This window comes from Brachyistius frenatus, unplaced genomic scaffold (assembly GCF_029030835.1).
Source record: "Brachyistius frenatus isolate BFR_SWC_R1_liver_20210118 unplaced genomic scaffold, ASM2903083v1 Contig_72, whole genome shotgun sequence".
Taxonomy (NCBI): domain Eukaryota; kingdom Metazoa; phylum Chordata; class Actinopteri; family Embiotocidae; genus Brachyistius; species Brachyistius frenatus.
In genome coordinates this window covers 2,059,362-2,073,394 of record NW_027210671.1, presented here as the reverse complement: position 1 = coordinate 2,073,394, position 14,033 = coordinate 2,059,362, and the positions used below count along the sequence as shown (strand labels likewise).

Genomic DNA, 14,033 nt, shown 5'->3' with positions numbered 1-14,033 from the left:
TGACAAAGATAATTGCAACTCGTGGAGGTCACAAGAGTCACCTGACTCCTTTTTAAGAGACCACATGGCAGGAATTGCTGAAACAGTGTGTGTGTGTGTGTGTGTGTGTGTGTGTGTGTGTGTGTGTGTGTGTGTGTGTGTGTGTGTGTGTGTGTGTGTGTGTGTGTGTGTGTGTGTGTGTGTGTGTGTGTGTGTGTGTGTGTGCGCGTTGAAACCTGTCACGTACTGGTGTTGGTACTTTCTATATTCAGCCCTAACCAACACACCAGCTTTAGCTAAAATGTTCCTCACCCCTGTGCATGATTTTGTGTGTGCGTGAAATTGTGCACGTGTGTCCACGCACACCTGTACCACCGTGAGCACACACCGCTCTCATCTCCACAACCAACTCTAAATAAACAATGAGCGCCCGGTGTCCGAGCGCCCGGCGTGGCCTTTAGGACGCAGATGAAAGAAAGTGCATCTCCGCGTCTCCTTTGGGCGCCCGGCGGTCCATCTCTCCTCCTTCCTCGGCGTCCGTACGTCCCACCCGGACCCTCCCCCGCGCCCGCCACAGAAAAATGGCGGGGAAGGCGTGCTTGAAGGCCTTTCTGAAGTTGTTGCCCATGAAAGCATAAACCAGCGGGTTGATGGAGGAGTTGGAGTAAGACATGCAGTGACCCCAGATCTTCAGCTGCGGATGCAAAATGAAGACAGAAGGAGTCGAGACTCGGTGGTCACAGTCCCGCTGGTCAGCGTCTCGGTCACCGTCTCAGGGTATTTCAGTTTGTTCTGACTTTTTAGTTCAATCTTTTGCGTTAAAACTCCTCAAATGAAAAAGTGTAAGTTTGGTAGCCAACAAAATAATATAATATTTCAACCATTTACATAAAAATTGAATAGTTAGAGTAACTGATGCTAGATTTTTGAGGCTGATACCAATATTAGGGACTAAAAAGATTGTAATGTTAACAGACATTATTTATACCGTATATACAAATATATATAAACACATTTTGTGCTATGATTCTTAAAATGTTGGCTATTAAACATTTTGATAATGTGACACACACATGTAATGGAGGTTATTTGACAGTTTATTGTCCACACCAACTTCAGTGCAATGAAAATTGACTGTGAATTTAAGATTTATAAATGACCTAAAAATACAACTAAATAAAAGAAAAAAACTGATTTACCCAAAGCATCTTTTCCTGCAATATGTTCTGTAAAAAAAAAAAAAAGTTTTTTTTTTTTTAGTATTGGCCAATATATACGGCAATACTGATATATCTGTGATCAATCTATAATTGGATGGTATAACAGTCAGGCTATATTAATAATGTATATTTGAAACCTTCATCCAACATTTTTTGAACCACTCCAGCTAAACCATATTTTATAATTGCATAAACTCAGTTGTGTTTATAAAATGGGAGGAAGCCACGATGAATTTAAAGTTGGTGTCTTGAATTATAAAAATAGGACAGCTATTGACAGCCACCGTAGTTAATAAGGTCTTATTGCATAATTATAACATCTGTTTTTAGAGAAAATAATAAAATAAATGCCTATATAAAAAAAAAAGGTCACTAACTTCAACTCCATCTTTGTTAAGATGCCCACAGTTCAGCTTCACTATCTGATCATGAAGTAAAAGTAACAGCTTTAGTCCACACAGAGAAATGAATCTGGGGCAAACTTGAGGATGCTAATGAGGTTGAGTGCCAAACTGTTTCCATTCTGAAGCATCTGCATCATTAAAAGTCCTCCTGCTCTGTAACCTAGAAACAGACAACGATCGCCTGGATTAGTCTGATGAAGAAAATGTCTGAATCTGATCATAATAAAAGGACGCTAGATCTAACGGTAATGTCATTTCGATATAATTATAAACAGATCAATCTGCCTTTCATGGACATCAGAGATCCTGACACCACTACGAAGAGGTTTTTTCACGTCTGTATGTTCAGATTGGAGTTTTGAGCCTGAGGAAACCAATTATTCAGATTATCTTTGCTTATTCAAACAATGTTTTTGTATTAACAGCGAGGCTCGTTCAACCAGTGACGATGGAGACTATAGATAGATAGATAGATAGATAGATAGATAGATAGATAGATAGATAGATAGATAGATAGATAGATAGATAGATAGATAGATAGATAGATAGATAGATAGATAGATAGATAGATAGATAGATAGATAGATAGATAGATAGATAGATAGTTACTTTATTATTATCTCACCTTGTACAGAATGTAACTGCGGAGGCCGAACGCCTGCAGCAGGATGCAGACCTGGATGGGCCCCCAGCAGAGGAGGAACAGGGCCACCATCACCACCACCATGCGGGAGACTCGCGCTCGCACCGCTGCGGCCCGCTCTGCCTGAGCCTGAGGCTGGAGACGGAGTAGCTTTTGTCATTTCCCTGTGATGAGCCGATATGTATTCAGCTGTCGGCGGATTTACTTACTTGGTAGCTGCTGTCGATGGGATCGACACTGGGTCGGCCCATGCGCTTGAGCATGAAGGCGTGGCAGGCGGTGATGGTGAGCAGGGGCAGCAGGTAGACGGCCAGGAAGCTGTAGATGATGAAGGCTCTCTGGAGGCGGGCCGAGGGGAAGACCTCGCTGCAGTACGTCTGGGGACCAAACCAGTATCCCGCCTCCAGACGCTGGTACACGGCTACGGGGACGGACAGGAGCAAGGAGCCCGGAGGGCGGACGGGAGGGTCACACATTTCACAGCGACTCGGGCTTTTAACGCCTGCTTAACTTCTTCTTCTGTGGTGATGGAAAAGTAAATATACGTTCCCGCGACTGACGTGCTATTCATGACGGCTGCTGCTACAACAAAGGGGACAGAAGCTGTTACCACTGCCTCACTGCGAACGCGTGTGTTTGTGTGCTACCGATCCAGATGGACATGGAGATGGCCAGAGCCATGCGGGGGGGTGCGGCGTCGCAGCGACTGCAGGGGATAGACCATCACGTAGCAGCGGTCCACGCTCATCGCTGACAGAGTGATGCAGGTCGCCTGTGCCGTCACCTGCAACGCACGAGGGACGTTTGTTTTCTCTTTTTACTGCACAAACAACAGTTTTGCACTTTTGTTTTCTGGGAAATTTGGGAGTTGGGTTTTGTGCCTTGTAGAAACTGAAAATATAATACGGGAGCATTTTGTGCATAACATGATAAGTTATTACACTTTTTTTTCTGTAAGTTGTAACATTCATTTTGTCAGCAAATATTGAAGAAAAAAAATGCAACAATTTGCATTTTGAGTATCGTGTGAATAAATCTATTTTACTATTGATAATTCTACCACATCTTTTTGCATTTCATTTTTCATTTACATGAAGGACACACACACACACACACACACACACACACACACACACACACACACACACACACACACACACACACACACACACACACACACGAGGCATTCTTGGGGCATCACAGCAAACCTTACTGTGTAATTCCCTCAACATTTTGATTCATTGTAACCTGGCTTTCACACAGTGGTTTAAAGACACTAAGTACATTTACTCAAGTACTGAACCTCAGTACAATTTTCCCAGAACTTTTGAGGAAATTATTTTACTTTCTACTCAACTATATTTATTTGACAGCATTTTTAGGATAATCATGCACCGTTATACTTCATGCAGTTATTAAATTACAAGCATATACAGGTACCAGCGTAGCTTTTCAGCAATAAAACTAACTGGACTTACTTGATTGAATTTTGTGACTATGATGATTGCAATACAGTTTTTACCATTGTAATTCTTCCAGCTATTATTGGCCTGTTTGTTTTCTTTGTGTGTGTGTGTGTGAGTGTGTGTGTGCGTGCGTCTCACCTGCTGAAGATAATTCACCAGACGGCACATGAACTCTCCAAAGATCCAGCTTGACAGCGGGTACAGAGTGGCTGTGAAGGGGACGCAGCAGACCAGAAACAAGATGTCAGTCGTGGCCAGGTTCACTGGAAGAGAACAAAAACAGTGACAGGAAGGTCATTTAAGTCTAGAATAGCGTGTGACTTTTATGCTTTTATATTCATTTCAATAAACTATTACTCCCACTATCATTTTGATACATTTTAATTGTCTTGGTGTTTGTTTTCATTATATGCAGCCATGACTTCCTGGTAAGCAGAATTTGATACCGAGTGGATTTTCCTGGTGAAATAAAGTAAGTGAATAAACAGTGGCGCTGCCGATTGTCATTCATAACCATAAGAGCTGTAACAAAACCTCATACAACTTTTAATTTGAATGACCAACACAAGTAAACTAAAACGTGAATGAGAATAAAAAGCTTGTTTCTTTTACTGCACACTTTACAGGGACACCTGCTCAGAAGTGTTACCGATATAGAAGTTGGTGACGGTCTTCATCTGCTGGTGTTTGGTGACCACGTGGATGACCAGCGAGTTCCCGACCAGACCGACCAGCATGACGAGGATGAAGAGCGTGGGGACCAGCCAGGCGTCGACCAACACCGGGGGTCTTTGGCCCAACAGAGCCGCGGACCGGTTGCATACCGATCCGCAGTCTGGATCGTGATTGGCTGCCGTTTCCACCATCATCTTCACAAATCAAAGCCAGGTTTATTTTTTAATGGTACATGTAAAACAATAAACAGCATCTGTTTCTATAACAGCACCCACAATAAAGCAAATATCAATATACAGAATAAAACAGAAACATGAATACCTGCTATTTTGGATTCATGACATTAGACAAACTCAATATTGAATCATCTTCTTTCTTTATAATAAGCTTCTCGTACCCGTGTTGCCGGTCCACTTCTGTTGTGTTCCTCTCTGCTCTGTGAACGGAGGTGTTGTTTGGTGAACGGCTGCTGTTCATCTCTCCGCAGGGCTCAGATGAAAGCGCTGTTATAGACCACCACAAGTGGTGGTGCTGAGGGGGGACAGAGGGGGGAGGGGAGAGGGGATGGAGGTGGTGGGGGGGGGGGGGGTTGATCTGGGACTGCTTATGCGAGTGCGAGAGAGAGAGAGAGAGAGAGAGCGAGAGAGAGACCAAGGTATAAGCTTTAAACCATATCTCCATCACTCCCTGTAATTACCCAGGACTGGTTGCCCCCGGGAGATGACTGCAGCTGGATTTGAATGAAGCCGGTTTATTTCTCCATCATGTTGACATGCAGAGGTTGTAGGCGGTGCAGCCGGTGTAGCCGGTGCGTAGAGCTGAGCCGAGTCCGGAAGGGTAGAGCTGGGCTTGATGAGCTCAAGTCGAAAACGTAATTGAACAGATTTAATTTAAATATTATAAGACTTGTATGTGCTCAGAATCTGTCAGTCAGGTGAACTGGTTTATCGAGTCCAGCAGCTGTTTGTTGTTCACAGTAAGTTGATTCAACGCAAAATTCAGGGAGAAGGAAATGACTTGTACTGATGATGAATGAATTGTAGATGCAGCAGTGGGTCGTGGTGACAGTTCAGTCTCATCTCCCACCACTTAAGTCTTTCAGGACAACGAAGGCTTCCGCTCACGGTCCTGGCTGCCAAGTCGCATGCTGCAAACCAATTTCCCGAAGTCATCCATGTGGAGAGTGTTTCTGAGCGGTTGTTTGACCTAACTGAATTAACCTGGCCATCAAACACATAAACAATCGGCGGATGTATTTATTGCTTGAAATAATACTGAATGATAATTGGTATTTTAGAGGTTTTGTGGTTGAGTGTACAATAATCAAATAGAATTTCATCTTAAATGTGCTCAGATGTCTTTACAAATAAGAATACTTTGATCACTGTTGCTCCAATTTGTCCTTTTTGGGGCAAAAAAAAAAAAAATCACAACTTTATATCTTAATATGATTTTGAATGGGGGTTGGATGGTTCATATTTCCAGATCACTCAATAAACATGTTCTGATTGCATCTCTGAAAAAAAGGGAACTTAATATCTTGATGTAAATGGATCATATTCACACAGAGGAAAAACTTGTTTGATGAAGACTATCTTACTTTTGATGTGATTTAAAAATAAAACCTTCTGCATGTTGGGTTTCTATTATTTAGTTTTTGAACATACAACTCTTGTTTGTTCTTGTCATAGTGGAACAGTGATCCAATGATCAGTCTGTCACCAGGTGTTTGCGCAGAATTGATCTTTTCTGTGTTGTTGTCTTTATTCAGCTGCAGGCAATACAGATGCGGATTCTGATCGGAGGTCGTGTGCAAGTTTCCCAGCAGTCCTCTGGACTCCATACGTCTTTGAGGCGCCTTCAAACAGCTTCATCTGGAGGTCCGTCAAGTCCTCAAAGAACCACTCGTTGGTTGGTCCTGCATCGGGATCAAGCAACGGCAGTCAGTGAAGGATCCGCCAGCGATCTTCTGTCGGCTCGTATCACAACATGACAACGCTACCGGAGAGGACTTTGTCTTTTTCTCCACAGCGAGTAAAAACAGGAAGCTTTCACCGAGCTCACTGAGTGTTTTTTGTGCTTAAGATAAGAAGCTTTTCATCTACTTAAGAAGTTTTGTTTGCCACGGTCGTGAAATGATTTTGTGATCACGGGAAATGGTTGTCATAATATCATAACTTTACTATTTCACATCTCGCTCATTCACACGTACGTGTTATCGGGGGTGTAATTCTACCTGTTGAAGCGCTGCAGCTCCCCTCGGACAGATTTATTCATGGTTAAGTTGTTGCTGTTTCTAAGATTGTGTAAGCACTGTTCCTGCAGTCGCATGTTTACAGACAATAATGTGTATTAACCTTACTTTGATGTAATAAAGTCAACTGTGTAATCATGCCATGTTTGGTTGTTATAGATGTCAAATTTTAACACGTTCTTGCAAATGTTTCACAATAAAAGCCTCGTTAAGAAATGCTACAGGGCCTTTAATTTGAAACGGACACAGGAAGTCTTCAATCTGTATTAACGCGTGATGCAGTAACTTTATCAGGGTGAATGGCAGCAGATCAAAGCGCGAATCAATCAGTGCACTTTAAATGTCGATATGAACCCTTTGACCGCACCGTTCGTTTTTATTGGCTCTTTCGATCACATTCACTTTGGAGATTATTGGATCTTCAACCACTTAAAAAAAATGTAAATGAATTTCAACCGGATCAAGAGAACTGCAAATCTTTTATTTCCTCACTTGGAGGTTGAGCGTCGTTGCAGTGCTCACTGGCAGGCAGCTGCACTACACTTGTGTGTGTTACGATCTCAAAAGGAAACCGTAAAGTTGAAATCTCAACTTCAAAAGCTACTTTTAAAATCACAGATTTGCCGTCTGGTCCTGAAGAAACCAATCACCTTTGCCCATTTGACTGTGTTTAACCACATTTCAGAGCACGGGACCAGTTATGAAACCGTTCTCCTTTAGCTTCTGTGTTCTAAAGTGATTTTACGCAACCTCGTCAATGCCTTATTACCGATATATAAAGCATTAATAGATGAATTATCGACATTAATAAAGCTATAATTTTCAACCTGTGTTCACTATGACCTCTATAAGACCTGCTTTAAGCAGGTACGTGGTGCAACATCTTCATCTCAAATATACTTTGCCTCATTTATCTGACTAAAGAACTAACTGAGTAGCTATGGCCGCTCCGCCTTACAGTAGTGAAGGGCAGCGAGTTGGCTTCAGGCTGGTTGTGTGGAAGTGATAAAGGGTCCACACAATGTGTATTTGTGAGTGTTAGACTACAAGCTTACTGACCAGTTTGGAGAAGCCGTTCAGGCTGCATCCCATGTAGTTCACAGGACGGCGCACCCAGGATGTACGGATACATCTCCCGCTTCTTCAGCCGTTGACCGACAAAGATGGAGGCGGAGAGCAGCATCTTTGACTTTTCCAACAGGTGCGCAAGGAAGATGGGGTTTGAGGAGCTGGGCTGCCGTTGTCCCTCCCGAGATGAGGCTGCTGCAGTGACGGAGGCAGGAACAGGAGGCGGAGACATTAAACTGTCGCGCAGGTGATCTCGCCTCTTAAACTGACACGTGGACAGCTGGGTGACGTGTTCGGGGAAGACAGCTCTGGATTTAAAGGCCTCATGGGTGCAAGAAGTGCCCGTCCCGGTGTTGTGGAGGACGGAGAGGATTCTGCTGATGTTCGGGGCGCCGTCACGAGGTGGTGATTTCCTCTCAGCCAAAGCCTTTAATAAATCAGAGGCCTGAGAAGAGCAGCAGAGACAGAAAACTGACACGGCGATTAAATAAAGTGTCCTCGGTCACTCTGCTGCTGCAGGTTCTAAAGTTGTATGCAAATGATATATTGTGTTGAGTTTTGAAAAGCAAATACAACCAATACAGCAATAAAAAAATTTAAAAAAAAATTATCAAATGATAATGTACAGTGAATGAACGGAGGCTCCAGCCAATGCAGAAGTGAATTAAAGTGCAGTACAACGAAGCGCCACAAGGGGCGAGGCTCAAAAACAACAAAAAAAACTGGCTGCATTCAAAATGCTCCACTTCTCACATCAAATACAAAACCTAATAAATCAGCCGAAGTCATGATGGTGTCATTAGCTTAGTACACTCCTTCTTCAAATAATAATCAACCAGATGTTAGGCCTCAAACAGAGCTCTGTTTGGGGGCGAGCCAGGTTTGATTGACATGCCTGGGTTGCAGTCAGGTTTCTAGTAGGTGGTCAAAAAAAAAAAAAAAAAAAAGTACTTTTTTTCCAAGTTATATTGTGTTTTTCCTGATTAGTCACAGTAAAATATTTTAGTTTATACAATATGCCAAAAACAGAAAATCAGCACATTGCTCCTTTGTCCCTTCCTTTGCGATATCATTCTGTAGAGGTCCACAACATTGAACAATTAACATAATTTGAACACATAAAATCCATACATATTATTTCTTCCTACCTTAAGTCCATAAGACTCGGTGCCGTTATAATCTTCATCCTTGTTTTGACTGTCCATGACCTCAAAAACCTGGAACATAATAAAGCAAAGTCGACTTGCAGTCATGACAAAACCTTAAAACGGAGGTGATTAAAATGAATGTTTCAGAGTGACCGCACCTTTCTTCATCTGCCTGAAGACCAAAAGCCAACCCAAGAGACAGTCGACCCGCTGGCTGTAGGAAACTGGACAGCCGGTCGTCACGGTAACACAGAATCCGTAGGGCCATAACTGACAACTTAACTACCGCCATGACAACCGAGACGAAGATCCTCTATGACAACTGGTCAAAGTCCAGTCGAACCGCTGAACACGACACAGCGGGGACGTTACTGATTTGAGCTATTTATTATTTCATATGTACACAAACATATTGCACAGGTTACAAATGTTAAGCGCGCACCGCCTACACAAACACAAAGTCCTGGCTTTAATCAAGCAAAAAAAAACAAAAACAAAAATAAACCATAACTACTTTTGCGCATGGGATACATATTTTGTGCGTGAATGTTTTTTTTGTGCGCATTTCGTTCAAGGGATTTACATTCTTTATATTTACACAAGGAGATAAATATAAATAATTTTAAACTTTCCGACAGACTTTACAAATTGATAAAAGAGCTTCAAGACACTCAAACGCCACACCTCCACTTTTGCATACTGCTGATACATGACAGCGGATGATAGCACTCTGTCCTACAGTGTGTTTATCAAACAGCTGACGTTGGCCTCTGCTGAAGTCTTGCCCCCCCCCCCCCTCCCGTCCGCTCCCCTCCCCCGTGTTGTACCATTTCCTCCCGCATACAAAGACATGGTGAGATTTGCCTGAATTTCTTCAAATAATATGCATACATGTATGAAATGGCAACCAGTAGCTGAATAATAAAAATAAAAAAAACACCTTACTTGTGAGGTCCTATGGTATCGTTATGTGCAGAGTCAAGAATAATAATAATAATTTTTTTAAAAAAAACAACAGCATCAATTGTTGACATCAGAGAAATCTGAATGCAAAATCATTTTTGTCACGATGGTTTGGACTACGCAGTTTACAATAAAAATCTTCTACGCATGAATAAGCATTTATCACGTGTAGGTATGTGCGAGTGGTCTGGAGGAAGAGCAGCGGTGGGAAGGCCGGCGTGTCCTCGTCTCACATTTCCTCATGTCTGACTTCCTCGTCAACAGTCTTTCAGTCCCCGTAGAAGCAGGGAGGGGTCGTGGGAGGACGGAGGCTACGTGACGCTCACATGTTGAAGCTTTCTCCACAACCGCATGTGCCCTTGATGTTGGGGTTGTTGAAGACAAATTCACTGGACAGCTTTGACTCCACGAAGTCCATCTCAGTTCCCAGCAGGGTCAGCTGGGCCTTCTTCGCTATGAACACCCTCACACCTGAGAAAGTGCCAAAGGAGAACCATCAGTACTCTCAGCTTTGAACCTTCAGCGTTGCGGCTTTGATGCTCGGCAGAGAAACGACTGTCTATTCCATTTAACCCCACAAACGCAGAAGAAATGTCTCACTTCTGGCGTACGCATTTGAAAAGAAACAAATGTTTGAACTTCGCTCTGCTCGTCTTCACAACAACACATCAGAATAAGACGCAGCTCACCATCCTGCAGCACTTCCTCGTCAGATTTGTCTTTCTCCTTGGTGTAGTCCAGCGTGTACGTCAGTCCGTTACAGCCACGTGTTCTCACGCCGACCTTCAAGCCGATCTGACGAAGAACAACACGCATTTCAACGTTCACTCGTTCCAGCTTTGCTGGAAGATATACAACATATGCAGGAGTGAAAGGAGAACAAATAAAGATGCGTTAACCAACAAGAAAACCTCAGAAGTATGTGGAAAGCACCTCGACAGACAACTTGTTATTTCTACAATATTTCTGAGTGTTATTACTCTTGACTGGACTCTTTTGGTTGACACGGAGTAACAGAACAAATCTCTCATATTTTAGAGTCTCAAAACAACCTGTGTTGCTTTTATTTCAATGGCTACTGAGGGTTCATGTTTTCTAAACAGAAAGTACTGGCACGACTCTGTGAAGGCGCCGATGTCCCAGTCTGACCTGAACAACGTTGACGATTTGAGCTTTAATTCAACACATGACTGATGCTGCTGTATTCTCCTTCCACCAGGTATTACTCAGGTGTCCCCGATGTGATCTTTAAACTTCGTTTGAATACATTTGTCACTTAAAAACACATGTAACTTTATCCAAAGAAGGAATGAAGTGATCATATATATATATATATATATATATATATATATATAAAATGACCTTGAATATTCATACCGCTTTACTCTTTAACTACTCGATTCAAGAAACTTTTAAACCCAAAAACAACACGGCACTCTGCTGCCATAAACAAAGACGTAGAGAACCACTGTCCTCTCGATGATATGATGCGTCAGTGAAGGATGGGCATAATCAGTTACTTACATATTCTGGTTTGTCCTGCAACAGAAACCTAATCTTGCTCACAGCTGCTGGAGTCTAAAGAAACGACAACATCAGGTCAAATCAGTCACATATACATATACTCTGGACTCAGATGGAAGCGTTTTATTTTGATAAAAATGAAGAATGACACGTCTTTCGTCACTTTGAAAAGGGACCAACACCACACACAGTTATATTCATTACTACACTACATACATTAGTATTAGTACTAATAATAGTACACTAACCCCAGTGTAATGAAATAACCAGCACTTCTGTAGCTTCTGCTGTAACCGAGTGAAAGCAGATCTCCGTGTTTGGGCGCTCGTGTCGAAGCGTTTGGGAGACGGAGATGAACTACAATCGTCCCGAGGTGCTAATCTCTTCAAGCCCTTAAAGTGTTACCATCTGTATGTGCTGCTGATTCCACATGTACAGAACATCCCAACCGCGTCACGGCCCGGAGACGTTTCAGAACGACACTCTCGACCAAGTTCAACTTAACCTGTCGTACAATTTACAGTTAACAGTGTTGAACTCGCTGGATCCTAACTTCTTTCTTTCCTGCGGTGGAAACTAACCGAGCACATTTACTCGGGTATTGTATTAAAGTACAATTTTGAGGTACTTGTACTTTATTTGAGCATTTTCATTTGACGCTACTTGATACTTGGGCTGCACTACGTTTCAGAGGGAACTACTGTATTGTCTACTATACTACAGTTATCTGACAGCGTTGGTGACATGTCACACAATAGATAATATAACAAGCTTTTAAAGCTTCAAGTGATTTTTCCCTCTAAACTTCTCACACGGTTTCATTTCAAGAAATGTACAAATAATCCAATTTCTCATCAAAAATCAAAGATTTTAGAAAAAGTTTAATAAAAAAAAAGATTCGAGGATCTGAACTTCGTCGGTTTAATTTTTCCTTTTTCCAGTATTCATCTCGTGTTTTGGTACTTTTACACACGGAAAGGATCTGAATCCCACTTCCACGACTGTTTTATTTTTTGCACGTTAATTTATAAAGGGTAGAGCGGATTAACACATTACTATAGTACTGTACTATATTAAAGGATCTGTGATGTTAAAGGAGTTCTTCGGTAACATTTATGTTCATTGTTGTCCCCCGAAAGGTTCATAAAATAACTAGAGCAGAAGCATGTTGAGGGACATCCCATGACTTCAGTGCACTAACTTCATCAAAACAAACCACCGTCCAAATTATCTTACAATTATTAATATTATTAATAATTATAATATTGTAATTATATATATATATTATATTATTAGTAAATAATATTGTAATTATTATTACAATTATCTTACATTATCTTACAACAGCACATTTTCAGCCCTCCCATAACAACAAACCACGACTCTGCAGACAAACCAACAGTCTTATTTCATTTAATATCACAACGGATGCTTTTATATGAACTACTGACTATTTTCTGGCACGTGTTTCTCTTTAAAAAAAAAAAAAATTAAAAAAAACCAGCTCATAGTAAAAGTAACTATTTATTTTGAGATGTTTGTTGAGTTTAAGTCTTCAATCTTTCCCTAAATTCACTAAGCACACACGCACGCGCGGATCAGCGCAGACAGCTCGTGCATCTATTTTGTTTCGCTCATCAGGAGATTTACGACCATTTTTAAACGTATTTGCCGCCAACGTGTGAAACTCCCGTTTTGAAAACGTCAACTCGACTTCACGGAGTGTTTTTTTTGTTGTTGTTGTTTTTTAAAGGACCAGGAAACGCACACGTTAGTGGTTTCATGAGGTCTTGAAGTTTGCCAGATTAAAAGTCTGGATGTTCCCCTGCAGCGTGGCCTTCCTCCCGCGAGCCTTCCTCCCGCGAGCCTCTCAGCAGAGCTGCGTCATCACCCTCTCCCCCCCCCCCCCCCCCCTCTCCGCTGCTAATCTCACCGACGACCTTAATTTGCGGTTGTTGAGGCTCCAGACTGCGTTTATTCACAAGTTTTAATCGCTGTTGTTTAACAGCTGGTTCGCGGACCAGAAGCAGAAACGTCCCGTTACCGAGCGGCGGCAGCAGCAGTTAGCGAGTAGCTTCACTAACTTACACAACATAACGGCCGCCGGTGGTCAACGCCTCTCTCTCTCTCTGGAGGAACTTACACCGAGCCAACAACAACAAAATAAGTCCTTTACGTTGTCATACCGTCAACATGGACAACTCACCAGTGTCAGTGCGGCTCTTGTAGCGAGAATCTTTCTTTTGCTGACCGCTCTGACGGTCGCTCGCACCATGGAGGCAGACATGTTGATGCCGTTAAAGTCACAACAACGAATTGCGCAAGCGTGTGAAATATGGCAGACGCCCGCATCCGGATCAGTGATTGGCTAAAAAAAATCATGACAGACGGATGCGGCAGCCAATCGGCATTTGGATAAAATTCAACAAACGTGCAAATGAGTTTCTGTTACGCAACCTCCTTGTAATATTATAGAAGTACTGCAACGTGAGTACCATATGTAACTTGTGCTTCGGTGGTAATACTCCTACACGATTTGTTTTATTTCATCCTTAGTGTCCAATTGTCACGTCATATTTATTACTTTACGAGCGTTTCCGAAACTTAGAACCACATCAGTCAGCTTTATAGGTCAAACCAGTTCTTCCAAAATCAATAATAGACTTTCACTGTTTACTGTGCTATATTT

General features: G+C 42.2%; 2 protein-coding genes across 2 annotated transcripts; both read right to left on the bottom strand.

The window, feature by feature from the left end:
* Positions 1 to 368: 368 nt before the first annotated feature.
* Positions 369 to 4,802, bottom strand: kiss1rb (KISS1 receptor b). The gene is given in 8 exon segments (XM_069707901.1): positions 369 to 673; positions 2,229 to 2,381; positions 2,456 to 2,695; positions 2,895 to 2,933; positions 2,935 to 3,030; positions 3,851 to 3,975; positions 4,362 to 4,581; positions 4,785 to 4,802. Coding segments are annotated over 7 exon segments (1,110 nt in total). The 5' UTR covers positions 4,785 to 4,802; the 3' UTR covers positions 369 to 436.
* Positions 4,803 to 9,229: 4,427 nt separating this feature from the next.
* isca1 (iron-sulfur cluster assembly 1) lies at positions 9,230 to 13,659 on the bottom strand. The gene is made up of 4 exons (XM_069707898.1): positions 13,551 to 13,659; positions 11,345 to 11,398; positions 10,510 to 10,615; positions 9,230 to 10,291 (listed from the first exon to the last, which is right to left on the bottom strand). Exons 1-4 carry the CDS (start codon positions 13,629 to 13,631, stop codon positions 10,143 to 10,145), a joined length of 390 nt encoding a protein of 129 aa, XP_069563999.1. The 5' UTR covers positions 13,632 to 13,659; the 3' UTR covers positions 9,230 to 10,142.
* Positions 13,660 to 14,033: the final 374 nt, after the last annotated feature.

Excerpts from the sequence above, each read along its gene's own strand:
- isca1 (XM_069707898.1), bottom strand. The coding sequence starts at position 13,631 with ATGTCTGCCTCCATGGTGCGAGCGACCGTCAGAGCGGTCAGCAAAAGA. Across the intron at positions 10,616-11,344 it reads TGCAGGACAAACCAGAATAT|ATCGGCTTGAAGGTCGGCGT; the intron begins GTAAGTAACTGA and ends GTTCTTCGTCAG. Across the intron at positions 10,292-10,509 it reads CGAGGAAGTGCTGCAGGATG|GTGTGAGGGTGTTCATAGCG; the intron begins GTGAGCTGCGTC and ends GCACTTTCTCAG.